The sequence below is a fragment of the Amia ocellicauda genome, chromosome 12 (assembly GCF_036373705.1).
Source record: "Amia ocellicauda isolate fAmiCal2 chromosome 12, fAmiCal2.hap1, whole genome shotgun sequence".
NCBI lineage: Eukaryota > Metazoa > Chordata > Actinopteri > Amiiformes > Amiidae > Amia > Amia ocellicauda.
The window spans coordinates 18,260,530-18,288,482 of NC_089861.1; the positions used below are offsets into that span (position 1 = coordinate 18,260,530).

Here is a 27,953-nt window from a genome sequence, read left to right on the forward strand (position 1 = left end):
CAATTCGTGTCAGCCTCCTTTGGCCTCTTTCACCAATCTGCCATTTTCAACCACTGGCCTGCCATTGGCTGGATGTCCTTCGAGTGGTGGACCATTCTTCATACACAAGGAAAACTGCATACATTTGACGAATCACGAGTTTCATCTCACAAGTTTTCATCCCATATGGAACAAACGTGTTTAATATATGGTAATATATGGAAATATGGGATCCTTATACATTTTTATTGGCTCATTTTCTGTATGTGACATGTATTTAAAATATCTTTTAGTTTGTCATCCAAGTATTTCTTTTTATGTTGAAAATATTTTGGATAAGTTAAGCTCACCACATATTTGCAACCCATAAAATAAATATATAAAACTGCCTCTGGCATACTTTAAACCTCCCCAAATGAGGCCCTTAGTAGCATATGAAAAAAATAAGATCTATTGTGTCTTAACATTTGGTATGGGACTACAGTGAGAGAATCCGAGAATAAAACAACTTCAGAAAGGTGAGTCGAAGTTTATGTTTGTTTTTTCCCACAATGCCTGGTTGGATCCATGAACCTGTCCAACCGGACTGACAAAGCGGAGACACAAGAGGAAACACAGACCATTCAGCAATAGGGATACGTTGCACAATGGGCAATATTATGTCATAAAATATGTATTTATTTAAATATATGTATATTATAATTACAGCTGGAGCTTAATTTCACAATAATGCAGATACAGTACATATTTACTGTATCTGTAAACATGAACACACACACACACAGGCATGCAAAGTGAGGGTGAGACTTCCCTTTTTTCCAGTAGCATTTCCCTGAAATGCCAACACAGTGCTTGTAATGATTAACAACATGGGGTGCATTCCTCCTCTTCTCATTCCCTGCTGCCGACAGTTCATTGCAGCTTATCTTCTTTCTCTCTCCCCCTCTTTCTTCTTATATATTAGCTGGGACTTAACATACTGAAGTACCTAGAGAGTCAGTCAGTGTAGCTGTACTGTACTCTGTACTGTATTAAGTGTGTGTGTGTGTGTACAGCGTTAGTGTACTGTAGTGTCTATTCATTATGTGTTTCTCCTACTATACTGTATTAATACTTAAAAATATATACTAAATACAAAAATAAATTAAAGTGTTCCTTTTTCTGAATGAAAATACTTTGTGAAAATTGAATCACATAAATAAGTTAAATACATAGAGTAACATTGATTACAGTAATTCAAAAATGTCCAATAAAATAAAATACTCTGCATGAATGATTATCCTCTTCGACCAGTAAAAACATCTTGAGTTCCCACACTGGCCTCTCTGTTATAAGAGAGGTTTATGGAGTTGGTACTTTATTTTTTATTCACAATGTAATCCATTTATTCACTACTTAATTTGGTCTTTCCTGCAGTGTGAACTGTAGTGCTGCAGTCCTGCGTCATGGGGGTCATAGTGTGTGGGTTTCGGTTGTGGTGGAAGATTAATTTCCAGTCAGTGCTGCAGCTGTGGTTGTAGCGGGAGTGTTGGTCAAGGCAAGAGGTTGTTTTGGCTGTTGTTGTCTGTGTGTGATTTATTGGTTGTCTTTCACCAAAGCCAAACCCATGTTTCCGTTTGTGTGAAAGCCGTGCTGGGATCCACAATCAAAACAAAACGCCTGTTTTAGAAGAAAGAAACAGAAAAAACTGTATAGTGAAAGGGAAGTATTTTTTTTTTTCACTGACAGCATTTCCAATATGTCAATTACCATACCTGTTATTTTTATGTATATTAATTTGCTCCCTTCTGTTAACCCTGGATATTAATGCTGTACTTCTAGAGCTTTTTAATCACTATTGACACATATGCTTGCCTGCTCTGCCCATCCCCCTCTGCACACAACAGGGACAACTGTAAGTTGCCCTGGGTTTGGATGTCTCCTAAGAAACAATAATAATCATAACCCCCTGCTGTGGTGTACTGTACGTTAATGTGCACACTCTAACCCACATAGCAGAGGGTGTCATAAGAAATGCATCGTAAAGACAGTTTTTTCACTGGTGGCATTTCATTGGTCACAGTGCAGATGTTCACTCAAACCCCTCCCTGGATCCCTGAGCAAATAATAAATTACACAACGCTCAGTTAGCTGAGTGATTTATACTAAAGCTGATCCAGTTGCACCCCACATGCTGTCTGATGCATGGATGATGCAGGAACCTACCATATACTTGGTGTGTATTGTAGGGCAGGGTTTCTTGGACCAGGGGTTGCCTCCTCAGTCTCCTTCTCAGTCCTGCACAGCAGCCGCACAGCAGACACTATATTAGAGAAAGAGAGCCTACTCACTGACACAGCACTAACATACAGAAAGAGAGAGACAAACAGACAAATGCTGTCCTCCCTGCACACCCACCCACTGCAAAATAGAGACTTTTCCCTCAGGCTAAGTTTGAGATTGGCTGGAAATCATACGTGAGGAACATTCCTCTTACTGTGCACTGTTCTATAGAGACACACACTGCTCTACAGAGACATACACACACTGCTCTGTAGAGACACACACACACAATGCCTTATAGAGACATACATACACTGCTCTATAGAGACACACAGTGCGCTAGAGACATTCACATGCTGTTCTATAGAGACATACATACACCGTACTCTAGATACAGTCACACTGCTCTACAGAGACAGACACACACACACTAGTAGTCTCTACTAATCTAGTAACGCACACACACACACACTTCTCTTTAGAAACACATACACACACTGCTCTATAGAGACACACACACTGGCCTATAGAGACACTCACACAAAGCAGGATCCAACAGGGCAGCAGGAGGAGGACAATTCCGACGGGGATGGCGATGGCGATTCCCCAGATCCCACGGTCTCTCTCATCAGAGGTGGAGGTCAGTATGGGCAGCAGGATGGGAGGGGGAGGGGTAACATTGTCACCCTGGATAAGGGTGTCTGCTAAGAAATCAGGTAATAATAATATTAACGAAAGTCTGTGGACTCTCACTGCACTGTACGTTTTTGTATTACTGTAATTTACAATATGTTTTTCTGTGTATTTCACTTCCTGTAAGTTGCCCTGGGCAAACCATAATCTGCTAATAAAATTAATTAATTAATAAATTACAATCATCATCATCATTGTCAAAATATGTATTATTATTACTGATGTCATAAAACCATCAAAGACTAAATCTTAACTGAATATTAATTGATTTTTTTTCATTGATGGTGATACTAACAGTCTACATAGAGAGTCTATGGGTGATCCTGTGGCCTGTCCTTTTCTTATTCCAGTGAATTTCTTAATATAGTTTAATAAAATAAATACATAATAATGAAAATGTTCAGCATACTTCTGATTTGCAGAATCTCATTCAGGAAATCACTGGGCATCTCAATGTCTCCATCGTGGAAAATGTACACCATGTCTGCCTCGATGTAATTGTCCTTCACACTGTTGGATATGGTGAGAGAGAGGGGGAGGAGTTTATTGATGAACTGTTGCCAAGGCAACACGGCTTATCACAGCATGAAAATCAGAGTCATGGTAACACCTCCTCAAATTACTGCATCTGCAGTAGAGCTGGTCCACACACTAGTCAGGTCATGGCCAGTTATAATGTGTGGTCTGGGTGTGTTGTATTGTTTTTGATTAGGTCTTTTTACACTATTTCGTGATAAACAAGCATTGATTACAATCACTTTAACAAATATTCAGCATTGGCAAGATGAAAAAAATGAAAAGACATGCAACGTTAAAAGTCAACATAGAACCAAAAGAGTTCTGTTAATTAAGTTAACATTGCTGCACATGAACTATAAAAGACGTCCAAGTAAAGACAAAAAAAAGAAGTGCTTAAAGAAGAGAGGAAACGGCACACTACAAACATCCATCAAAAGACATTACTAATAAAATGATAATGTTTTGAACCTCTTCAGATTTTTATAATTCTTATTAGAAAGTCATTTGTTTGGGCATTTTCCTCTCTCCCTTCTGCTTCTGTTTTAATGGGTAGAGCTGAACAATGCAGGCATGAGGATGGCAGGATGCAACTCACGTGAAGTTACAGGGGGGTAACTGGAATGTGTTGCTGTTTGGTTGTGAAAGTATGTTTTGTAGCTGAAGGAAGAAAAACACAATGCAACAGAAAGCGAGCATTAGTAGCATCACATCTTTGAACAGGAGTCCAGTGTTAGGCCATGAAAGCCACTCACCTACTTCCACAGTCTCAGTATCTCTCTGTATCTAGCTGTTTGTCTGTGTCTTTCTTTATCTCTGTCTCTCTCTCTGTCACTTTCTCTGTCATTCTCTCTCTCTATATCTCTCAGACTCTCATCTTCTCTGTCTGTCTGTCTCACTGTCTCTCTTCCATTCCATCTCTTTCTCTGTGTCTTTCTCTGTCACTCACTCTCTCTCTGTCTCTCCTTTGCTTTGCCATAACGTTTTCAAGCCAGTCCTCACCAGCTTATTAGTGGTCTCCAACACCATGGCTTTCTGCTCCACTGTTAACTCCTGACCCTTGGGAACAGTTAGATCATTGATCTGGATTTCCATTAGAATGGCGAAAGAGTTATTTGACAGTCCTGTCCGAAGAGGGGAAGAAAAAAAAGTTTTTAAAAGTTTTATATCTTTGCTTAGTTTACTTTAGCAGAGTTGAGTTTCAACAGCAGAAGAATCTTGAGACAACCCGATACTCAGAAACTGTACCCATGTTGACTCACTCAGATAGGTGACATTGGTGATGCTGCTGGAGTAGTCTCTCAGCTGCTGGAAGAGCATATTGGTGGCGCTGGACAGGTCCACATTGCTGGGCACAGACCTCTGGCTCCTGAACTCCATTTGGAATTGAATCAGGATGGGGATGTTACTGCAGAGATAAGGGGGACATGTTCAGTCACAGCTAGTACTGACTTTGAGTTCACTGCTATTTGTATCTTATCTTAGTAATTTATCTTTATGAGCATTGCAATGATCAACGCCTCCCTGACTCAAATACCCAAAGAGAAAGCTGGCTTTACCTTGCAGGGACTGTAATGGGAGCAGCAGTCGTCATGGCTGGTGGACCTGGGTTTCAAGATAAAGGAAGCAACATGTTATCTTCTCAACCTTATTAAGATATTCACTGTTTTAAGACATGCAGAATGTTACAGCAGGCAACAAATGTGAGAGGTATATGGTTTTGTCTTAAGGTAATAAAACTGTGACTGACCGTTGATGCTCACAGTGACTGCCATGTCCTTCACTGGTCCAGTGACATTCAGAATCTTCTTCAGTTCAGCACTGGAGTTCAGGATGGCACTGCTGGGGACTTGATATGTCACCTCTGCCTGGATGTGATTGCTCTGGTTGCTGTGGAAATAGTTTCAGAATATGAGCAAATGCATGAGTTTGAAGGACTTGTCTCAGGAATTGTTCTTCCTTCAATGGCAACTGGTAGGTAACAGAGTGAAATGGTGAGCTATGACTTACGTGAAAGTAGCAGAGGGGAACTCAGATGGACTGCCACCCAGGAATGTGGAGAGAATGTCACGGAGCTGTAAAGGAATGACACAGAATACCAATGTTATTAACAAAATGGATATTTTATCATCTTTGTGATCTGCTCCTCCTATCCCTGTGTGACCTTCAGTGAAACACTCACCAGTGTGTTGACAGGGTCCTGGATCTTGCTGTATGTTTCGTTAGTGAAATCAGACACTTCTGGAAGAGTCAGTTTACTGATGAGGAATCCCACAGTGATGGCAACACCTGTACCAGTTGTGTCTGCAAGTAGGAAAATAAAAAAAGATTATTACAACAATATTGCAGAAATGTGATAAAGAAAGTGAACATTCACCGTGTGTTACATGACGGACAGTCTGTCTTACTCTTAGCAGTTATTGTAGTGAGGTTCACTGGGTAGGAGGCCAGGGATGTGTAAGGGGCCAGTAGGTCAGTGAAGGCTTTGATGATCTCAGTGTCACTGGGAGCAGTGCCTGTGGTGTTGAACTCCAGTCTCAGGACAGCAACCACTGGCCTGTTTTTCCAAAGACAGAATGACAGAGAAATGTCAACATACTGGATTCAAAAATCTTGAAAAATACAATTAAGCAGATGAGGTGAGAATTGGACTTACTTTGGGGTGGGAGCTGCAGTTGTAGTGGGAGCTATAGGTGTGGTGGGAGCTGCAGTTGACATTTGTTGACCTGTCATGGAAGATAACGAACACATCAGTTTAGTCAGCAATTCATTTTGTTTTCTGCACAGCCATTACTTGAGCTATAACCTTGAGGGCATCACTGCATTAGGCTACTGGAAAGACACAACAATAATCAAATGCTATAGAGAACTCGTTTTTATCAAACGTGAAGTGAAATGAGCCTGATCCCAAAATCCCGGTAATATAAGTGTGACTGACCGTTGATGCTCACAGTGACTGCCATGTCCTTCACTTGTCCTGTGACATTCAGAATCTTCTTCAGCTCAGCACTGGGGTTCTGGATGGCACTGCTGGGGACTTGATATGCCACCTCAGCCTGGATGTGATTGCTCTGGTTGCTGTGGACATAGTTTCAGAATGTGAGCAAATGCATGAGTTTGAATGACATGTGTCTTGTATTGTTCTTCCTTCAATGGGAACTGGTTGGTAACAGAGTGCAATGGTGAGCTACTATGACTTACGTGAATGTAGCAGAGGGGAACTTTGATGGACTGCCACCCAGGTAGGTGGAGAGCAGGTCACGGAGCTGTGAAACAACAAGACAAAATATCAGCTTCATGAATATAATTCACACAATTCCCGATCTTCTGTTGTCTCTTGTGTTCTCCTCCTATCCCTGTGTGACCTTCAGTGAAACACTCACCAGTGTGTTGACAGGGTCCTGGATCTTGCTATATGTTTCGTTGGTGAAATCAGACCCTTCTGGAAGAGTCAGGTTACTGATGAGGAATCCCACAGTGACGGCAACACCTGTACCAGTTGTGTCTGCAAGTAGGAAAATAAAAAAAGATTATTACAACAATATTGCAGAAATGTGATAAAGAAAGTGAACATTCACCGTGTGTTACATGACGGACAGTCTGTCTTACTCTTAGCAGTTATTGTAGTGAGGTTCACTGGGTAGGAGGCCAGGGATGTGTAAGGGGCCAGTAGGTCAGTGAAGGCTTTGATGATCTCAGTGTCACTGGGAGCAGTGCCTGTGGTGTTGAACTCCAGTCTCAGGACAGCAACCACTGGCCTGTTTTTCCAAAGACAGAATGACAGAGAAATGTCAACATACTGGACTCAAAAATCTTGAAAAATACAATTAAGCAGATGAGGTGAGAATTGGACTTACTTTGGGGTGGGAGCTGCAGTTGTAGTGGGAGCTATAGTTGTGGTGGGAGCTGCAGTTGTAGTGGGAGCTATAGGTGTGGTGGGAGCTGCAGTTGACATTTGTTGACCTGTCATGGAAGATAACGAACACATCAGTTTAGTCAGCAATTCATTTTGTTTTCTGCACAGCCATTACTTGAGCTATAACCTTGAGGGCATCACTGCATTAGGCTACTGGAAAGACACAACAATAATCAAATGCTATAGAGAACTCGTTTTTATCAAACGTGAAGTGAAATGAGCCTGATCCCAAAATCCCGGTAATATAAGTGTGACTGACCGTTGATGCTCACAGTGACTGCCATGTCCTTCACTTGTCCTGTGACATTCAGAATCTTCTTCAGCTCAGCACTGGGGTTCTGGATGGCACTGCTGGGGACTTGATATGCCACCTCAGCCTGGATGTGATTGCTCTGGTTGCTGTGGACATAGTTTCAGAATGTGAGCAAATGCATGAGTTTGAATGACATGTGTCTTGTATTGTTCTTCCTTCAATGGGAACTGGTTGGTAACAGAGTGCAATGGTGAGCTACTATGACTTACGTGAATGTAGCAGAGGGGAACTTTGATGGACTGCCACCCAGGTAGGTGGAGAGCAGGTCACGGAGCTGTGAAACAACAAGACAAAATATCAGCTTCATGAATATAATTCATACAATTCCCGATCTTCTGTTGTCTCTTGTGTTCTCCTCCTATCCCTGTGTGACCTTCAGTGAAACACTCACCAGTGTGTTGACAGGGTCCTGGATCTTGCTGTATGTTTCGTTGGTGAAATCAGACCCTTCTGGAAGAGTCAGGTTACTGATGAGGAATCCCACAGTGACGGCAACACCTGTACCAGTTGTGTCTGCAAGTAGGAAAATAAAAAAAGATTATTACAACAATATTGCAGAAATGTGATAAAGAAAGTGAACATTCACCGTGTGTTACATGACGGACAGTCTGTCTTACTCTTAGCAGTTATTGTAGTGAGGTTCACTGGGTAGGAGGCCAGGGATGTGTAAGGGGCCAGTAGGTCAGTGAAGGCTTTGATGATCTCAGTGTCACTGGGAGCAGTGCCTGTGGTGTTGAACTCCAGTCTCAGGACAGCAACCACTGGCCTGTTTTTCCAAAGAAAGAATGACAGAGAAATGTCAACATACTGGATTCAAAAATCTTGAAAAATACAATTAAGCAGATGAGGTGAGAATTGGACTTACTTTGGGGTGGGAGCTGCAGTTGTAGTGGGAGCTATAGGTGTGGTGGGAGCTGCAGTTGACATTTGTTGACCTGTCATGGAAGATAACGAACACATCAGTTTAGTCAGCAATTCATTTTGTTTTCTGCACAGCCATTACTTGAGCTATAACCTTGAGGGCATCACTGCATTTGGCTACTGGAAAGACACAACAATAATCAAATGCTATAGAGAACTCGTTTTTATCAAACGTGAAGTGAAATGAGCCTGATCCCAAAATCCCGGTAATATAAGTGTGACTGACCGTTGATGCTCACAGTGACTGCCATGTCCTTCACTTGTCCTGTGACATTCAGAATCTTCTTCAGCTCAGCACTGGGGTTCTGGATGGCACTGCTGGGGACTTGATATGCCACCTCAGCCTGGATGTGATTGCTCTGGTTGCTGTGGACATAGTTTCAGAATGTGAGCAAATGCATGAGTTTGAATGACATGTGTCTTGTATTGTTCTTCCTTCAATGGGAACTGGTTGGTAACAGAGTGCAATGGTGAGCTACTATGACTTACGTGAATGTAGCAGAGGGGAACTTTGATGGACTGCCACCCAGGTAGGTGGAGAGCAGGTCACGGAGCTGTGAAACAACAAGACAAAATATCAGCTTCATGAATATAATTCACACAATTCCCGATCTTCTGTTGTCTCTTGTGTTCTCCTCCTATCCCTGTGTGACCTTCAGTGAAACACTCACCAGTGTGTTGACAGGGTCCTGGATCTTGCTGTATGTTTCGTTGTTGAAATCAGACCCTTCTGGAAGAGTCAGGTTACTGATGAGGAATCCCACAGTGACGGCAACACCTGTACCAGTTGTGTCTGCAAGTAGGAAAATAAAAAAAGATTATTACAACAATATTGCAGAAATGTGATAAAGAAAGTGAACATTCACCGTGTGTTACATGACGGACAGTCTGTCTTACTCTTAGCAGTTATTGTAGTGAGGTTCACTGGGTAGGAGGCCAGGGATGTGTAAGGGGCCAGTAGGTCAGTGAAGGCTTTGATGATCTCAGTGTCACTGGGAGCAGTGCCTGTGGTGTTGAACTCCAGTCTCAGGACAGCAACCACTGGCCTGTTTTTCCAAAGACAGAATGACAGAGAAATGTCAACATACTGGATTCAAAAATCTTGAAAAATACAATTAAGCAGATGAGGTGAGAATTGGACTTACTTTGGGGTGGGAGCTGCAGTTGTAGTGGGAGCTATAGGTGTGGTGGGAGCTGCAGTTGTAGTGGGAGCTATAGGTGTGGTGGGAGCTGCAGTTGACATTTGTTGACCTGTCATGGAAGATAACGAACACATCAGTTTAGTCAGCAATTCATTTTGTTTTCTGCACAGCCATTACTTGAGCTATAACCTTGAGGGCATCACTGCATTAGGCTACTGGAAAGACACAACAATAATCAAATGCTATAGAGAACTCGTTTTTATCAAACGTGAAGTGAAATGAGCCTGATCCCAAAATCCCGGTAATATAAGTGTGACTGACCGTTGATGCTCACAGTGACTGCCATGTCCTTCACTTGTCCTGTGACATTCAGAATCTTCTTCAGCTCAGCACTGGGGTTCTGGATGGCACTGCTGGGGACTTGATATGCCACCTCAGCCTGGATGTGATTGCTCTGGTTGCTGTGGACATAGTTTCAGAATGTGAGCAAATGCATGAGTTTGAATGACATGTGTCTTGTATTGTTCTTCCTTCAATGGGAACTGGTTGGTAACAGAGTGCAATGGTGAGCTACTATGACTTACGTGAATGTAGCAGAGGGGAACTTTGATGGACTGCCACCCAGGTAGGTGGAGAGCAGGTCACGGAGCTGTGAAACAACAAGACAAAATATCAGCTTCATGAATATAATTCACACAATTCCCGATCTTCTGTTGTCTCTTGTGTTCTCCTCCTATCCCTGTGTGACCTTCAGTGAAACACTCACCAGTGTGTTGACAGGGTCCTGGATCTTGCTGTATGTTTCGTTGGTGAAATCAGACCCTTCTGGAAGAGTCAGGTTACTGATGAGGAATCCCACAGTGACGGCAACACCTGTACCAGTTGTGTCTGCAAGTAGGAAAATAAAAAAAGATTATTACAACAATATTGCAGAAATGTGATAAAGAAAGTGAACATTCACCGTGTGTTACATGACGGACAGTCTGTCTTACTCTTAGCAGTTATTGTAGTGAGGTTCACTGGGTAGGAGGCCAGGGATGTGTAAGGGGCCAGTAGGTCAGTGAAGGCTTTGATGATCTCAGTGTCACTGGGAGCAGTGCCTGTGGTGTTGAACTCCAGTCTCAGGACAGCAACCACTGGTCTGTTTTTCCAAAGACAGAATGACAGAGAAATGTTAACATACTGGATTCAAAAATCTTGAAAAATACAATTAAGCAGATGAGGTGAGAATTGGACTTACTTTGGGGTGGGAGCTGCAGTTGTAGTGGGAGCTATAGTTGTGGTGGGAGCTGCAGTTGTAGTGGGAGCTATAGGTGTGGTGGGAGCTGCAGTTGACATTTGTTGACCTGTCATGGAAGATAACGAACACATCAGTTTAGTCAGCAATTCATTTTGTTTTCTGCACAGCCATTACTTGAGCTATAACCTTGAGGGCATCACTGCATTAGGCTACTGGAAAGACACAACAATAATCAAATGCTATAGAGAACTCGTTTTTATCAAACGTGAAGTGAAATGAGCCTGATCCCAAAATCCCGGTAATATAAGTGTGACTGACCGTTGATGCTCACAGTGACTGCCATGTCCTTCACTTGTCCTGTGACATTCAGAATCTTCTTCAGCTCAGCACTGGGGTTCTGGATGGCACTGCTGGGGACTTGATATGCCACCTCAGCCTGGATGTGATTGCTCTGGTTGCTGTGGACATAGTTTCAGAATGTGAGCAAATGCATGAGTTTGAATGACATGTGTCTTGTATTGTTCTTCCTTCAATGGGAACTGGTTGGTAACAGAGTGCAATGGTGAGCTACTATGACTTACGTGAATGTAGCAGAGGGGAACTTTGATGGACTGCCACCCAGGTAGGTGGAGAGCAGGTCACGGAGCTGTGAAACAACAAGACAAAATATCAGCTTCATGAATATAATTCATACAATTCCCGATCTTCTGTTGTCTCTTGTGTTCTCCTCCTATCCCTGTGTGACCTTCAGTGAAACACTCACCAGTGTGTTGACAGGGTCCTGGATCTTGCTGTATGTTTCGTTGGTGAAATCAGACCCTTCTGGAAGGGTCAGGTTACTGATGAGGAATCCCACAGTGACGGCAACACCTGTACCAGTTGTGTCTGCAAGTAGGAAAATAAAAAAAGATTATTACAACAATATTGCAGAAATGTGATAAAGAAAGTGAACATTCACCGTGTGTTACATGACGGACAGTCTGTCTTACTCTTAGCAGTTATTGTAGTGAGGTTCACTGGGTAGGAGGCCAGGGATGTGTAAGGGGCCAGTAGGTCAGTGAAGGCTTTGATGATCTCAGTGTCACTGGGAGCAGTGCCTGTGGTGTTGAACTCCAGTCTCAGGACAGCAACCACTGGCCTGTTTTTCCAAAGACAGAATGACAGAGAAATGTCAACATACTGGATTCAAAAATCTTGAAAAATACAATTAAGCAGATGAGGTGAGAATTGGACTTACTTTGGGGTGGGAGCTGCAGTTGTAGTGGGAGCTATAGGTGTGGTGGGAGCTGCAGTTGACATTTGTTGACCTGTCATGGAAGATAACGAACACATCAGTTTAGTCAGCAATTCATTTTGTTTTCTGCACAGCCATTACTTGAGCTATAACCTTGAGGGCATCACTGCATTAGGCTACTGGAAAGACACAACAATAATCAAATGCTATAGAGAACTCGTTTTTATCAAACGTGAAGTGAAATGAGCCTGATCCCAAAATCCCGGTAATATAAGTGTGACTGACCGTTGATGCTCACAGTGACTGCCATGTCCTTCACTTGTCCTGTGACATTCAGAATCTTCTTCAGCTCAGCACTGGGGTTCTGGATGGCACTGCTGGGGACTTGATATGCCACCTCAGCTTGGATGTGATTGCTCTGGTTGCTGTGGACATAGTTTCAGAATGTGAGCAAATGCATGAGTTTGAATGACATGTGTCTTGTATTGTTCTTCCTTCAATGGGAACTGGTTGGTAACAGAGTGCAATGGTGAGCTACTATGACTTACGTGAATGTAGCAGAGGGGAACTTTGATGGACTGCCACCCAGGTAGGTGGAGAGCAGGTCACGGAGCTGTGAAACCACAAGACAAAATATCAGCTTCATGAATATAATTCACACAATTCCCGATCTTCTGTTGTCTCTTGTGTTCTCCTCCTATCCCTGTGTGACCTTCAGTGAAACACTCACCAGTGTGTTGACAGGGTCCTGGATCTTGCTGTATGTTTCGTTGGTGAAATCAGACCCTTCTGGAAGAGTCAGGTTACTGATGAGGAATCCCACAGTGACAGCAACACCTGTAGCAGTTGTGTCTGCAAGTAGGAAAATTAAAAAAGATTATTACAACAATATTGCAGAAATGTGATAAAGAAAGTGAACATTCACCGTGTGTTACATGACGGACAGTCTGTCTTACTCTTAGCAGTTATTGTAGTGAGGTTCACTGGGTAGGAGGCCAGGGATGTGTAAGGGGCCAGTAGGTCAGTGAAGGCTTTGATGATCTCAGTGTCACTGGGAGCAGTGCCTGTGGTGTTGAACTCCAGTCTCAGGACAGCAACCACTGGCCTGTTTTTCCAAGGACAGAATGACAGAGAAATGTCAACATACTGGATTCAAAAATTTTGAAAAATACAATTAAGCAGATGAGGTGAGAATTGGACTTACTTTGGGGTGGGAGCTGCAGTTGTAGTGGGAGCTGCAGTTGAGGTTGTAGTGGGAGTTGTGGTTGTAGTGGGAGCTGTTGTTGATGTTGTTGAGGGAGATGCAATTGTGGTAGTAGTGGGAGGTACAGTTATTTCTGTAGTTGGAGTGGCAGTTGTTGTAGTGGGAGATGTAGTTTTTGTTGTGGTGGGAGCTGTTATTGTTATAGTTGGAGCCAGAGTTGCTGTAGTTGGAAATGTAGTTGTGTTGGTAGTAGGAGCGGTTGCGATTATTGTGGGAGTTGCAGTTGTTGTAGTTGAAGTGCCAGAGGGGTTTGTAGTGGGAGCTATACTTGTGGTTGTAGTTGGTGCTGTTGTTGTAGTTGTAGTTTGAGCAGCTCCTGTGGATGTAATGGGAATGTTTATCGCGGTAGTCTTGGGAGATGCTGTTGTTGTGGTTGGAGTGGCAGTGGTTGTTGTAGTGGGAGCTTGTGTTGTGGTTGTAGTGGGAGATGCAGTTGTTTTTGTAGTGGGCGCTCCTGTTGTTATAGTGGGTGCGGCAGTTGTGACTGTAGTGTGAGTGGCAGTTGTGATTGTAGTGGGAGGTGTTGTGGTTGTAGTGGGCACTACTGTTGTTGTAGCGGGAGCTGCAGGTGTCTTTGTAGTTTGAGCTGTTGTTGTAGTTGTAGTCTGAGATACAGTTGTGGTTGTAATGGCAGCTGCAGTTGCAGTAGTGGGAGCTGTTGTCGTTGTGATGGGAGCGGTTGTTGTTGTAGTGGGAGTTGCAGTTGTAGTTGGAGTGGCAGTGGTTGTTGTAGTGGGAGCTTGTGTTGTGGTTGTAGTGGGAGATGCAGTTGTTTTTGTAGTGGGCGCTCCTGTTGTTATAGTGGGTGCGGCAGTTGTGACTGTAGTGTGAGTGGCAGTTGTGATTGTAGTGGGAGGTGTTGTGGTTGTAGTGGGCACTACTGTTGTTGTAGCGGGAGCTGCAGTTGTCTTTGTAGTTTGAGCTGTTGTTGTAGTTGTAGTTTGAGCAGCTCCTGTGGATGTAATGGGAATGTTTATCGCGGTGGTCTTGGGAGATGCTGTTGTTGTGGTTGCAGTGGCAGTGGTTGTTGTAGTGGGAGCTTGTGTTGTGGTTGTAGTGGGAGATGCAGTTGTTTTTGTAGTGGGCGCTCCTGTTGTTATAGTGGGTGCGGCAGTTGTGACTGTAGTGTGAGTGGCAGTTGTGATTGTAGTGGGAGGTGTTGTGGTTGTAGTGGGCACTACTGTTGTTGTAGCGGGAGCTGCAGTTGTCTTTGTAGTTTGAGCTGTTGTTGTAGTTGTAGTCTGAGATACAGTTGTGGTTGTAATGGCAGCTGCAGTTGCAGTAGTGGGAGCTGTTGTCGTTGTGATGGGAGCGGTTGTTGTTGTAGTGGGAGTTGCAGTTGTAGTTGAAGTGGCAGAGGGGGTTGTAGTGGGAGCTATACTTTTGGTTGTAGTTGGTGCTGTTGTTGTAGTTGTAGTTTGAGCAGCTCCTGTGGATGTAATGGGAATGTTTATCGCGGTGGTCTTGGGAAATGCTGTTGTTGTGGTTGGAGTGGCAGTTGTAGTTGTGCTGGGTGCTACAGTTATGATTGTAGTGGGTGCAGGTGTTGTGGTTGTAGTGGGTGCCACTGTTGTAATAGTGGGAGTGGCAGTTGTGACTGTAGTGGGAGCGCCAGTTGTGATTGTAGTGAGAGCTGCTGCTGTGGCCATAGTGGACGCTACTGTTGTACTAGTGGGTGTGGTAATTGTGATTGTAGTGGGAGCTCCAGTTGTTTTAGTTTGAGCTGTTGTTGTAGTTGTAGTTTGAGCAGCTCCTGTGGATGTAATGGGAATGTTTATCGCGGTGGTCTTGGGAGATGCTGTTGTTGTGGTTGGAGTGGCAGTTTTAGTTGTGCTGGGTGCTACAGTTATGATTGTAGTTGGAGCAGCAGTTGTTTTTGTAGTGGGCGCTCCTGTTGTTATAGTGGGTGCGGCAGTTGTGACTGTAGTGGGAGTGGCAGTTGTGATTGTAGTGGGAGGAGTTGTGGTTGTAGTGGGCACTACTGTTGTTGTAGCGGGAGCTGCAGTTGTCTTTGTAGTTTGAGCTGTTGTTGTAGCTGTAGTCTGAGATACAGTTGTGGTTGAACTGGGGGCTGTATTTGAGGTTATAGAGGGAGCTGCGGTTGTGGTTGTAGAGGGAGATGTAGTTGTCTTTGTAGTTTGAGCTGTTGTTGTAGTTGTAGTTTGAGCAGCTCCTGTGGATGTAATGGGATTGTTTATCGCGGTGGTCTTGGGAGATGCTGTTGTTGTGGTTGGAGTGGCAGTGGTTGTTGTAGTGGGAGCTTGTGTTGTGGTTGTAGTGGGAGATGCAGTTGTTTTTGTAGTGGGCGCTCCTGTTGTTATAGTGGGTGCGGCAGTTGTGACTGTAGTGTGAGTGGCAGTTGTGATTGTAGTGGGAGGTGTTGTGGTTGTAGTGGGCACTACTGTTGTTGTAGCGGGAGCTGCAGTTGTCTTTGTAGTTTGAGCTGTTGTTGTAGTTGTAGTTTGAGCAGCTCCTGTGGATGTAATGGGAATGTTTATCGCGGTGGTCTTGGGAGATGCTGTTGTTGTGGTTGCAGTGGCAGTGGTTGTTGTAGTGGGAGCTTGTGTTGTGGTTGTAGTGGGAGATGCAGTTGTTTTTGTAGTGGGCGCTCCTGTTGTTATAGTGGGTGCGGCAGTTGTGACTGTAGTGTGAGTGGCAGTTGTGATTGTAGTGGGAGGTGTTGTGGTTGTAGTGGGCACTACTGTTGTTGTAGCGGGAGCTGCAGTTGTCTTTGTAGTTTGAGCTGTTGTTGTAGTTGTAGTCTGAGATACAGTTGTGGTTGTAATGGCAGCTGCAGTTGCAGTAGTGGGAGCTGTTGTCGTTGTGATGGGAGCGGTTGTTGTTGTAGTGGGAGTTGCAGTTGTAGTTGAAGTGGCAGAGGGGGTTGTAGTGGGAGCTATACTTTTGGTTGTAGTTGGTGCTGTTGTTGTAGTTGTAGTTTGAGCTGTTGTTGTAGCTGTAGTCTGAGATACAGTTGTGGTTGAACTGGGGGCTGTATTTGAGGTTATAGAGGGAGCTGCGGTTGTGGTTGTAGAGGGAGATGTAGTTGTGATTGTTGTGGCAGTGGCAGTTGTTGTAGTGGGAGCTCTTGTGGTTTTAGTAGGCGCTACTGTTGTTGTAGCGGGAGTGGCAGTTGTGATTGTTGTGGGAGTGGCAGTTGTTGTAGTGGGAGCTGTCATTGTGGTGGCAGTGGGAGCTACAGGTGTGGTTGTAGTGGGAGCTGCAGTTGTTCTTGTAGTGGGAACTGTATTTTTTGTAGTTGAAACTACAGTTCTGCTTGTTGTAGGAGCTATACTTGTTTTTGTAGTTGGAACTGTTCTTGTAGTTTTAGTATGAGCTGCTGTTGTGGCTGTAGTGGGAATTGTTATTGTGGTGGTCTTGGGAGGTGTTGTTTTCCTAATTGTAGTTGCAGTTGTAGTGTGAGCTGCAGTTGTTTTTGTAGTTGGAGCTTGTGTTGTGGTAGTAGTGGGAGCTGCAGTTGTTTTTGTAGTTGGTGCAGTAGTTGTTTTTGTAGTGGGCACTCCTGTTGTTATAGTGGGTGCAGCAGTTGTGACTGTAGCAGGAGCTGCAGTTGTCTTTGTATTTTGAGCTGTTGTTGTAGTTGTAGTCTGAGATACCGTTGTGGTTGTAATGGCAGCTGCAGTTGCGGTAGTGGGAGCTGTTGTTGTCGTTGAACTGGGAGCTGAGGTTATAGTGGGAGCTGCAGTTGAGGTTGTAGGGGGAGGTACAGTTATTTCTGTAGTTGGAGCCAGAGTTGCTGTAGTGGGAGATGTAGTTGTGGTGGGAGTTGCTGTTGTTGTAGTTGTAGTTTGAGCAGCTCCTGTGGATGTAATGGGAATGTTTATCGTGGTGGTCTTGGGAGATGCTGTTGTTGTGGTTGGAGTGGCAGTTGTAGTTGTGCTGGGTGCTACAGTTGTGATTGTAGTGAGAGCTGCTGCTGTGGTTATAGTGGATGCTACTGTTGTACTAGTGGGTGTAGTAATTGTGATTGTAGTGGGAGGTGTTGTGGTTGTAGTGGGCACTACTGTTGTTGTAGCGGGAGCTGCAGTTGTCTTTGTAGTTTGAGCTGTTGTTGTAGTTGTAGTCTGAGATACAGTTGTGGTTGAACTGGGGGCTGTATTTGAGGTTATAGAGGGAGCTGCGGTTGTGGTTGTAGAGGGAGATGTAGTTGTGATTGTTGTGGCAGTGGCAGTTGTTGTAGTGGGAGCTCTTGTGGTTTTAGTAGGCGCTACTGTTGTTGTAGCGGGAGTGGCAGTTGTGATTGTTGTGGGAGTGGCAGTTGTTGTAGTGGGAGCTGTCATTGTGGTGGCAGTGGGAGCTACAGGTGTGGTTGTAGTGGGAGCTTTTGTAGTTTTTGTAGTGGGAGCTGCAGTTGTTCTTGTAGTGGGAACTGCATTTTTTGTAGTTGAAACTACAGTTCTGCTTGTTGTAGGAGCTATACTTGTTTTTGTAGTTGGAACTGTTATTGTAGTTTTAGTATCAGCTGCTGTTGTGGCTGTAGTGGGAATTGTTATTGTGGTGGTTTTGGGAGGTGTTGTTTTCCTAATTGTAGTTGCAGTTGTAGTGTGAGCTGCTGTTGTGGTTGGAGTATTTGCTGCTGTTGTGGTCGAAGTGTGCGCAGCTGTTGTACTAGTGGGAGTGGCAGGTGTGGTTGTAGTGGGAGCTTTTGTAGTTTTTGTAGTAGGAGCTGCAGTTGTTCTTGTAGTGGGAACTGCAATTTTTGTAGTTAAAACTGCAGTTGTGGTGGCCGTGGGAGCTGCAGTTGTGGTAGTTGTTGGAGCTGCATTTGTGATTGTAGTGGGAGCAGCAGATGTGTTTATAATTGGAGCTGTTATTGATGTTGCAGTGTGAGCAACAGTAGTGGCTGTAGTTGTTGGATCTTCAGTAGTAGTTGTTTCAGTTGGAGCTTTAGTAGTAGTTGTTGTAGTGGGCATTGCTGTTATTGTTGTGGATACTTCAGCTGTAGTTGTAGTAGAGGCTGCAGTTGTAGTGGTAGTGGGAGCCGTAGTAGTGGTGGTAGTTGGAGCTGCAGTTGTGGGGGTAGTGGAAGCTGCAGTTATTGGTACTGTTGTATGAGTAGAAGAGGTCCATATTAGAATGGGCATTCACATTAGTGCTCATATGTGCATTTTATTACACATGAATGGCATGTCATATGGCATGTTTCTGTTGGGTATTACTTTCCCCATGTTCCTATTCCATAATGTATTATCTGGATAGACAGACAGACAGATTTGAAATATTGATATATTATTCTGGTATATATTTTATTTAATCAAGTTATGCTTAGAATTGTGTTGTATTTCTTTACAGGACTTTGTAATATAGTCATTCTCTATTTCTTTATTTTATTTTACAAAATATCTGATTATACCTGTACTTTTGATTACCTTACTGCCACTGCTTCTGTCCTGCACTTAATCAAGTCTGCTTCTAACCCCACTCCACACAGCATTGTCACTCTGTATTTTTGACTTAATTATAGTTGACAACAGAGTTGTAATAATTTTGCACCAAGTCTAATATGAAAGGTTTGGTGACAAGTGTGTTTTGCATGTCAACTGTATGTTCCCTGGATAGGGACATGCATCAGTTCAGAAGTTAATACATTAACAAATCAATGAATTAATTAATTAATTAATACTAATACAAATATTTTTCCTCATTTGCAATGACCTCAACTTTTCACTTTCTTGTCATTTTCCATAATGGAAATATGTAGTAGTGTGAAGAACTGCAAGGAGAGAAAACAGTTTAGTTTTTTTGCACTCACTTGTCATAGTCAGAACAACTCGGATGGACTGGATGCCTGCTGTTATTTTCCACACGCTGTCTGTAAGCCCTCCAAGAGTCGAAATGTCTTTTGCCTGGAGCGTGTATCCTACTTGTGCACTGATTGTGTCTTGAAGACTGGGGGATGGGTCAGAGAGACAGAGTGAGAAAGAGATAGAAAGAATAACAACCCAATTACATTTCTTTACAAGAACACGGCATAATCAGTACATTCTGAACTTCCACCTCAGATTATACACATGTATTTATAAATACGTTGTCATTTAGTTCAATAATTTTATTTCAAGTAAGAAGAGTGGGTGGGTAGGTGGGTGGGTAGATGGGTGTAGTACACTAGTGTGAGAAGGTTTTCTGTAGGAGCGTAACATGGGTCAAAGGGCTCCCCAACTAATCCCATTCATGGTGTGTGTGCGTCTGTGTAGGTATATGTGCATTGTCTGTGTGTGTACGTGTGCTCTGTCAGTGTGTGCATGTGTGTGGCAATGTGTGTGTGCGTGCGTGCGTGCGTACGTGCGTGCGCGTGCGTGCGTGTGCGTGTGTGTGTGTAGGTGTGCCTGTGCTGAAGAGACGTCCCAGACATTTCAGACTGGTGAGGTTTTATCACTCTCTCACTCTGTCCCAGGCGTGCAGCAAGTGGTGATGTGACTCACGTGATTTGGGCCAGAGGAACAATGGTGCTCGTCACTCCAACCTGCTGCAAGAGAATATCTCGTAGCTGGAGTAGGGAAAGGAAAGGAAAGGAAAGGTACAAATGGAATAATTAGAAATGCCTCCTGTCTGGTTACTTACAGGGACTCTTTTGGATACTGGACAGTGAGCAACAGTATACTAAGCAGTGTGTAGGACTTAACTTTGCCCTGGCACTTCATCTCCCAAAAGCCCCTGGGAGATCGGGAGGTGGTGCTGGGGGAGTATAAGATTGATGGGACACTTTGCAGCTTTTGAGCATAAGCAGTGAAACCCAAAGGCCCCTTTCAGTTTTTCTAAAAAACTATTTTTTAAGCAAAGATTTATTTTACAAGCCTAGAGATCTTTGCTTCTTTGTTTTCCTTCATCTTTTCTAACCATTCTACTTCCTACGTATTCCCTGGACAAATGTGGACAATAACAGCAGACATCCAGTCCATCCGAGTTCATCTGCTGCTCAGCTCAGATTCAGATTAAGACACTACCTTAGCAAGCCTCCCGCCCCCACCCCCCTCATAGGACTGCATGTTGTATTCGCTCCAAACTGGTGTTTGAAGGTGATTACTCCTTATGTCCCATTATACAACCTCTGACACTGCTAACAATGATAGAGTCTTTCCTGTCTGCCACCACCCTACTGGCAAGTCTCTTGATGTGCATTTCTGCCTCACCCAGGAGTTGATGAGTTTGTAGTCTGATAACGTCAGTATGTCTTTCTCAGGCAGCTCCAGGTTGCGGATGTTCAGCGTCATTTCAAACGTGCACATTTTCTTAATCCGGTCTGTAAGGAGCGGAGGACAGGAACAGACACACTCAGAGAGGAGTGGGTGACTGACTGATACACTGATTGACTGACACACTGACTGACTGACTGTACATTGACTGACTGACAGATACATTAACAGATACACAAGCCCAGGTCACTCACTGGTCAATCTGACATCCACCACGTCCACCTTGTACTGCCCTCCAATTTGGAACTGGGGTTGTTTCACAACCAGGGCACCCTGTAGGATCTCAATGGAGGGGCTGAGGTCTGATAGGAAAGTCAGCGTGAGGACAGCTCTGTGGACAGACACACAGAGACACACACATGTCAGCACACCCAAAGGCAGTGACACAAACAACAACACAGGTCAGCATACATAGAGACACACATACAAAGACATACAGACAGACTCACAAATTCACACACATACAAAGACATGGGTCTATGACAATTCGTCTGTGACCATTCACCCCGGTGACAATTGGTCACCGCGACAATTCGTCCCAATGTCAATTCGCCCCTATAACAATTCGTCCCCGACGACAATTTGCCCCCATCGTTCTCCACTTGAGCATTTGTAACTATGAGTGCATTCACTTATTACAGAACCATAGAACACACGTATGTGTATATATAGTAGGCAGGCTATATAGATATATTTATAAATACAGACACACAACTATTTTGTATTATTTATTATACTGTATGTTTTTAATTGATACATTAACTTGACACTATAACCCCAATAATTACATTTTATACAATTAGTCACGTCGGCTGGCAGCGATGGTTGCAGGCTACATAAAATAGGTTTCATGTTAATAATATATATCAGTTGGTGCAGTGGTTAGGGAACAGTGCTGTCAACTTGCTAATTTGGGTTCAAATTCTACTCAGTACTTTTTATTTTCTTATGTGTACATTATTATTATTTTTTAAACATATAATTTCCTGGAGTTAAACGGTACAATTAGAAGGTAATTAATTAGGATTTTTAATTCTCCTAATTAGAATTGTGTTTCAATAACAGTTCAGGGAACATGAACTAGTAGCAAATCAGACAGCAAGGCAAATTCACTCGTTAATATCCAGTTAGAGTGGATCATTATTTGAATTCAGCCAAACTGAATGTAAGAAATCAATAATAATAATAATAATAATAATAATAATAATAATAATAATAATAATAATAATAATAATAAGGCATCCACATATGCACTGAATGTAAAGCCTAAGTGAAAAAATATCAAATAAATACATTATATTTGTCAGAAGGACTGACCCTCCATATGTAAGGTAAACTGTATTTTCAAAAGCCTTGTAATTGTTCATACTACTCTGATACGTTTAACTCCAGGACATTATATATTTAAAAAATAATAATAATGCACACAAAAGAAAATAACAAGTACTAATCAGGATCCAAACCCAAATCACCAGGTTTACAGTGCTGTTCCCTCATCACTGCACCAACCTATTTTAAGTAGCCTGCAGCCATCTCTGCCAGCTGTTGTGACATATAAATTTAATTATTGGGGTTATAGTCTCAAGTTAATGTATCAATTAAAAACATACAGTATAATAAATAATACAAAATAATTGTGTGTCTGTGTGTATTTATATATATATATATGAAAAACGCATTTCAAAAAAGTTATAAATTGATTTGCATGTTAATGAGGGAAATAAGTATTTGATCCCCTATCAATCAGCAAGATTTCTGGCTCCCAGGTGTCTTTTATACAGGTAACGAGCTGAGATTAGGAGCACTCTCTTAAAGGGACTGCTCCTAATCTCAGCTCGTTACCTGTATAAAAGACACCTGTCCACAGAAGCAATCAATCAATCAGATTCCAAACTCTCCACCATGGCCAAGACCAAAGAGCTGTCCAAGGATGTCAGGGACAAGATTGTAGACCTACACAAGGCTGGAATGGGCTACGAGACCATCGCCAAGCAGCTTGGTGAGAAGGTGACAACAGTTGGTGCGATTATTCGCAAATGGAAGAAACACAAAATAACTGTCAGTCTCCCTCGGTCTGGGGCTCCATGCAAGATCTCACCTCGTGGAGTTTCAATGATCATGAGAACGGTGAGGAATCAGCCCAGAACTACACGGGAGGATCTTGTTAATGATCTCAAGGCAGCTGGGACCATAGTCACCAAGAAAACAATTGGTAACACACTACGCCGTGAAGGACTGAAATCCTGCAGCGCCCGCAAGGTCCCCCTGCTCAAGAAAGCACATGTACAGGCCCGTCTGAAGTTTGCCAATGAACATCTGATGGATTCAGAGGAGAACTAGGTGAAAGTGTTGTGGTCAGATGAGACCAAAATCGAGCTCTTTGGCATCAACTCAACTCGCCGTGTTTGGAGGACACCATTCCCACCGTCAAACATGGAGGTGGAAACATTATGATTTGGGGGTGTTTTTATGCTAAGGGGACAGGACAACTGCACTGCATCAAAGGGATGATGGACAGGGCCATGTACCGTCAAATCTTGGGTGAGAACCTCCTTCCCTCAGCCAGGGCATTGAAAATGGGTCGTGGATGGGTATTCCAGCATGACAATGACCCAAGACACACAGCCAAGGCAACAAAGGAGTGGCTCAAGAAGAAGCACATTAAGGTCCTGGAGTGGCCTAGCCAGTCTCCAGACCTTAATCCCATAGAAAATCTTTGGAGGGAGCTGAAGGTTCGAGTTGCCAAACGTCAGCCTCGAAACCTTAATGACTTGGAGAGGATCTGCAAAGAGGAGTGGGACAAAATCCCTCCTGAGATGTGTGCAAACCTGGTGGCCAACTACAAGAAACATCTGACCTCTGTGATTGCCAGCAAGGGTTTTGCCACCAAGTACTAAGTCGAAGGGGTCAAATACTTATTTCCCTCATTAACATGCAAATCAATGTATAACTTTTTTGAAATGCGTTTTTCTGGATTTTTTTGTTGTTATTCTGTCTCTCACTGTTAAAATACACCTACCATTACAATTATAGACTGATTATTTCTTTGTCAGTGGGCAAACGTACAAAATCAGCAGGGGATCAAATACTTTTTTCCCTCACTGTACACATGTGTGTGTTCTACGGCTCTGCAATAAGTGAATGCACTCATGGTTACAAGTGCTCAAGTGGAGAACATGTAATGATGTGGGTAAATTGTCGTGGGGACGAATTGTTGTCGGGGACAAATTGGTATAGGGACGAATTGACGCGGGGACTAACTGTCGTGGGGACGAATTGTTGCAGGGGCAAATTGTTGGGGACGAATAGTTGGGGACGAATTGACGTGCTCCCCAAAGACATACACACACACTGATCACAGAGACAAACAGACATGAGACATAGAGACACACACAGACACACACTCACAGAAACCCTGACTGATTCTCAGATTGTTACAAAGGACATTAGATATCAATCGTCAGTACTTTGAAAATCAGTATTGAGAACTCACGTGGTATTTGCTCCGTCAGTCACTGCGATCTGCCAACAGACACAGCCTGCAAGGAGAGGAACAGGTTAACATTAATACAAAAATAGACCACACACTGTGTAGAGCAGAGTAGAGTGGTTACAGTGCTGACACACACATACAGCAGTGTAGAGGGGTTACATACCAAGTAGGAGGATCAGGGCTGCTGCTTCCCTTGGCTTCATTCTTACTGTTGTTGTGGAGGAGACTCACTGAAGAGCTGAGGGACAATGATAAGAGGGGGACAGTGTCAGGTGGTTGTGTTGCAGGAGGAATACAATCTACTGCATAATTCCTATTGCAGACACACAGACCACACTCCTAGAACAGTGGTATTTGCATCCCTTTATGACATCAATCTCTAGCCCTAGACCTGGGGAGACCATTGCCCCAAGACCCACCTGCACCCCACTGCATCTCTTTACCTGTACTGCTCACCCAGGAATAAAACACCAATGTCTGTATCATATGGTAAGATCTGTGGGTATATGTATTTAATTTGTTTATTGATGATGATGGTGATGACGATTTCGTTTGAACGGTTGTCCTGAGATTCTGTGTTTGATTGCGTGTGTATGTGGGACTGGGTGTGTGTACTTGAGTGACTCAATCCCTCTCCTTTGAGCAAACACTCCCAAATTGCATTTTGGGCACGGAATTATAATAATACATAATAAGCGATAAACAGCGTAGTCTGCATGTTGAGACACAGCAAACAAATACATCCAGTCCAACCAGTAAATTGACTGAGGCAGCAGTTATATTTTCCCATCTATGTATGATATTTTTCACGTTTCCAGTCGTTTTACAAGAGTTGCAAATACAAATAATAAAAATTGAAAACCGCCGCAATTACAGGGGCTTTAATCTGAAAGAACGACCTTTAACGGTTAGTTAAAGATTTATCCCTATTGAGAATGTCAATCGAAATCAGAGGCTAGAGGGACTGGACTAAACTGCATGAATCAATAACATATCTATATAAATTGGCGATATCAGGGGGTGCTAAACAAGTATACGTGTGTCTGTGTGTCTTTCTCTCTGTGCGTATGTGTGTCTCTGTGTGACTTTGCTGTGGTGGGCAGTCTACAGGACCAGGTCTGGACACTGCAAAATTTTTCCAGTTTAGGCTGATCGATACTTTTATACTATAGGATGGGTTTAAATAATAGCACAGAAATACATTGCTTTGTGTGTGTGTGACCGTGACCAGGGTGTGTCTCGTTTACATCTTTTATGTACAATCCAAATAACGTCCACCTTACAATTAATGTACCAGAATGACGAGATACCTGTCCCAGGGAATACTCCCATTCTTTGAACAGGGTGTGAGCACTGTTTTCTACAGAGTTTTGACTTGCTGCCGTTTAATTGATCTGCGAGCTGTATTATAGTTGACCACTCCCGGGCGGTTATAGAAGCGCCCAGTATATTTACATAGTTTAATGAGACATTATTATTATTATTATTATTATTATTATTATTATTATTATTATTATTATTATTATTTAAAATATTATTTGTATAATAATAATAATAATAATAATAATAATAATAATAATTTCAATAATAATAATAATTATAATTCAAATAATAATAATAATCAGTGGCGTAGCCAGGAATTCGCGGAGGGGAGGTGGCAAAATGAGGGCGAAGAGGAATTTGTTACTGAACGGCTGGGGGTCTGGGGTTCTAGGGGCATCACCCTCCAAAAAAAATGTGACAATTAAACACCTATTAAATATATATTAAATACTAGACGCGGTTTGTGGTGCTTACAATCACAGAGATCTATTCCGGTGGAGGTGTGTAATTGAAAGTGGTGAGGATGCACTTTCGATTTGAGCGCTGCTAGAAATACGCGTCTTCATTGGAAATCCAATGTTTCCGTCGCTGATGTTGGAGTCTCTATGTGAATGCAAGTCTGCTGTCGTGACGCCCACATTCATCCATAACATCAACATAAATGTGACTTTTGAGGTCCTTATTGAGGTGCGCGAGCCTTCTGACATAGTGGAGCGCAAATATGTTTTGAGCACTGAAAGATAGCTCCCCTGTTATTGTCATAAATGGTATGGTATATAAGTACAATACATATGACATAACCCACCGCAAAAAAACATAAATAGAGCTTCCTGCTTTGAAATATTAGCCCAATTGGTATAGCGAGTAAACCAGTACTAAGACACTTGGCATATCTGAGGTGCGCCTTTAGAATCCCGAGAGGGGAGCTCCAGTCGTACTTAATGCCTCCCCCACCTCCGAAAAACGCCACAGGTGGAGTGCACATATGTTTTAAGTAGTTTTAGTACACTGAATAATCACTCCCCATTGCTGTCATTCCTAGTATGGTATATGAGCACATTATCAATATATTGTTAAGTCTGTATCAGACTTCTAGCGGGTATAACACGCTATTATGGCACATGGAGTGTCTGTCGTACGCTGTTCGAATCTCTAGTGAGGATATTTGTTTGCACTTATTGTTTTCAAAATTGCCATGGCCCTGAGGGGAGGGGGGACGCCACTGATAATAATACTGGTCATTAAACTAATAATAAATACAATTATTTCGATCTGGAATACCGTTCAAACAAATTACACAATGACGAAGAAGCCAAAACATACTTTTTTTTTTTTTTTTGGTTAATCTCTGTACAGTAAACACTCACCTTTAGAAAAGACATAAAGAGCCAGATTAAAACATAATTTTGACTCACACGCTAATAGGAAACTATAAACCTGTACACAGCGGGAGCATTTATGAAGAGTGCAGAGTAGCATCTTACAAATAATGTTTTTTTTTTTTTTTTTATGACGCGCAGGTGGGTCCAGGTTTTGATTTGATTCCCAGCCAAAGTTGTGTTCAGACAACAGAAAACGACAACACAATGTATTGCTTTTTAAACAATTTCCTTTTACTCTCGTTTCGTTTCTGATATATCCTCCTTGTCAAAATTAAAACAGTTGATTGTTCGATTTCTCTCACTGGATTAACTCTTCCTGCGCTGATCGGTTAGATAGCTGAGACTTTCTACAACCGACAAGACGCATCTGAAGTTTACAACTTACATAGCTGAGTTACAATTTCTAAATAGCCCATCACAGCCCTATATAGATATATGTACGCCATTGCAAGTTGAAGTTTAACTGTAGCGTTTTCCAAATGTGAGAAAACATATAATTGCGCTTACAAAAGCAAGTAGTCTTCATAATAAATTATAAACACATAATACATAAATAAATAAATAAATAAATAAATAAATAAACCACATTAAAAGGGTACTGCAATTTTCTTTCTTTCTTGAATTCAATTTATTATTATTTATTTATTGTGTGTTAATTGTGTTTGTACTGCGTCAGGTAAAACGCAGCATTGACATACATTATTAAAATAAATACATACATACATATATACATACATTAATGTACACCAGTGTTACGTATTGTTGATTAGCCAGGATATTTTTCTATGTTTTGTAGTGGACTATGTTGCCTTATTCGAATCACATTAATACCAACAATGCAGCACATGACAAAAAATACTTGCTTGCATGAATTGATTAATACAAAACTGTCAGTTATACAGTCCATTATTGTGCAGTAAATTATCAACTTACCTCTGACGCGTCTTCTTTTGTCTTCTGTGTCTTTGTCTATAAGTCTCTCAAGCAGTTGTCCTGTTTCTATAGGGTATTTCTCACTGTCAACTTGTGTGTATGTGTATGTGTGTCACTTCAATACTCTG

General features: G+C 42.6%; 1 protein-coding gene across 1 annotated transcript; it reads right to left on the reverse strand.

Moving 5' to 3' along the window:
* Nucleotides 1-634: 634 nt before the first annotated feature.
* Nucleotides 635-27,953, reverse strand: LOC136764491 (mucin-2-like). Its single transcript, XM_066718618.1, has 50 exons — nucleotides 27,826-27,953; nucleotides 24,351-24,425; nucleotides 24,188-24,233; nucleotides 20,889-21,025; nucleotides 20,632-20,741; nucleotides 19,924-19,988; nucleotides 19,254-19,390; nucleotides 13,421-18,545; nucleotides 13,173-13,321; nucleotides 12,947-13,068; nucleotides 12,765-12,829; nucleotides 12,502-12,641; nucleotides 12,220-12,289; nucleotides 11,972-12,120; nucleotides 11,746-11,867; nucleotides 11,564-11,628; nucleotides 11,301-11,440; nucleotides 10,983-11,088; nucleotides 10,735-10,883; nucleotides 10,509-10,630; nucleotides 10,327-10,391; nucleotides 10,064-10,203; nucleotides 9,746-9,851; nucleotides 9,498-9,646; nucleotides 9,272-9,393; nucleotides 9,090-9,154; nucleotides 8,827-8,966; nucleotides 8,545-8,614; nucleotides 8,297-8,445; nucleotides 8,071-8,192; nucleotides 7,889-7,953; nucleotides 7,626-7,765; nucleotides 7,308-7,413; nucleotides 7,060-7,208; nucleotides 6,834-6,955; nucleotides 6,652-6,716; nucleotides 6,389-6,528; nucleotides 6,107-6,176; nucleotides 5,859-6,007; nucleotides 5,633-5,754; nucleotides 5,461-5,525; nucleotides 5,201-5,340; nucleotides 5,010-5,055; nucleotides 4,713-4,858; nucleotides 4,453-4,574; nucleotides 4,049-4,110; nucleotides 3,344-3,444; nucleotides 2,782-2,945; nucleotides 2,185-2,281; nucleotides 635-1,638 (listed from the first exon to the last, which is right to left on the reverse strand). Exons 2-50 carry the CDS (start codon nucleotides 24,388-24,390, stop codon nucleotides 1,625-1,627), a joined length of 10,272 nt encoding a protein of 3,423 aa, XP_066574715.1. The 5' UTR covers nucleotides 24,391-24,425; nucleotides 27,826-27,953; the 3' UTR covers nucleotides 635-1,624.

Bases quoted from the DNA above. Each gene is read 5' to 3' on its own strand.
- LOC136764491 (XM_066718618.1), bottom strand. From the start codon at position 24,390: ATGAAGCCAAGGGAAGCAGCAGCCCTGATCCTCCTACTTG. The intron at 11,868-11,971 runs GTAAGACAGACT...TCCTACTTGCAG, and splicing joins CACTACAATAACTGCTAAGA to ACACAACTGGTACAGGTGTT. The intron at 7,209-7,307 runs GTAAGTCCAATT...TTGGAAAAACAG, and splicing joins ACTGCAGCTCCCACCCCAAA to GCCAGTGGTTGCTGTCCTGA.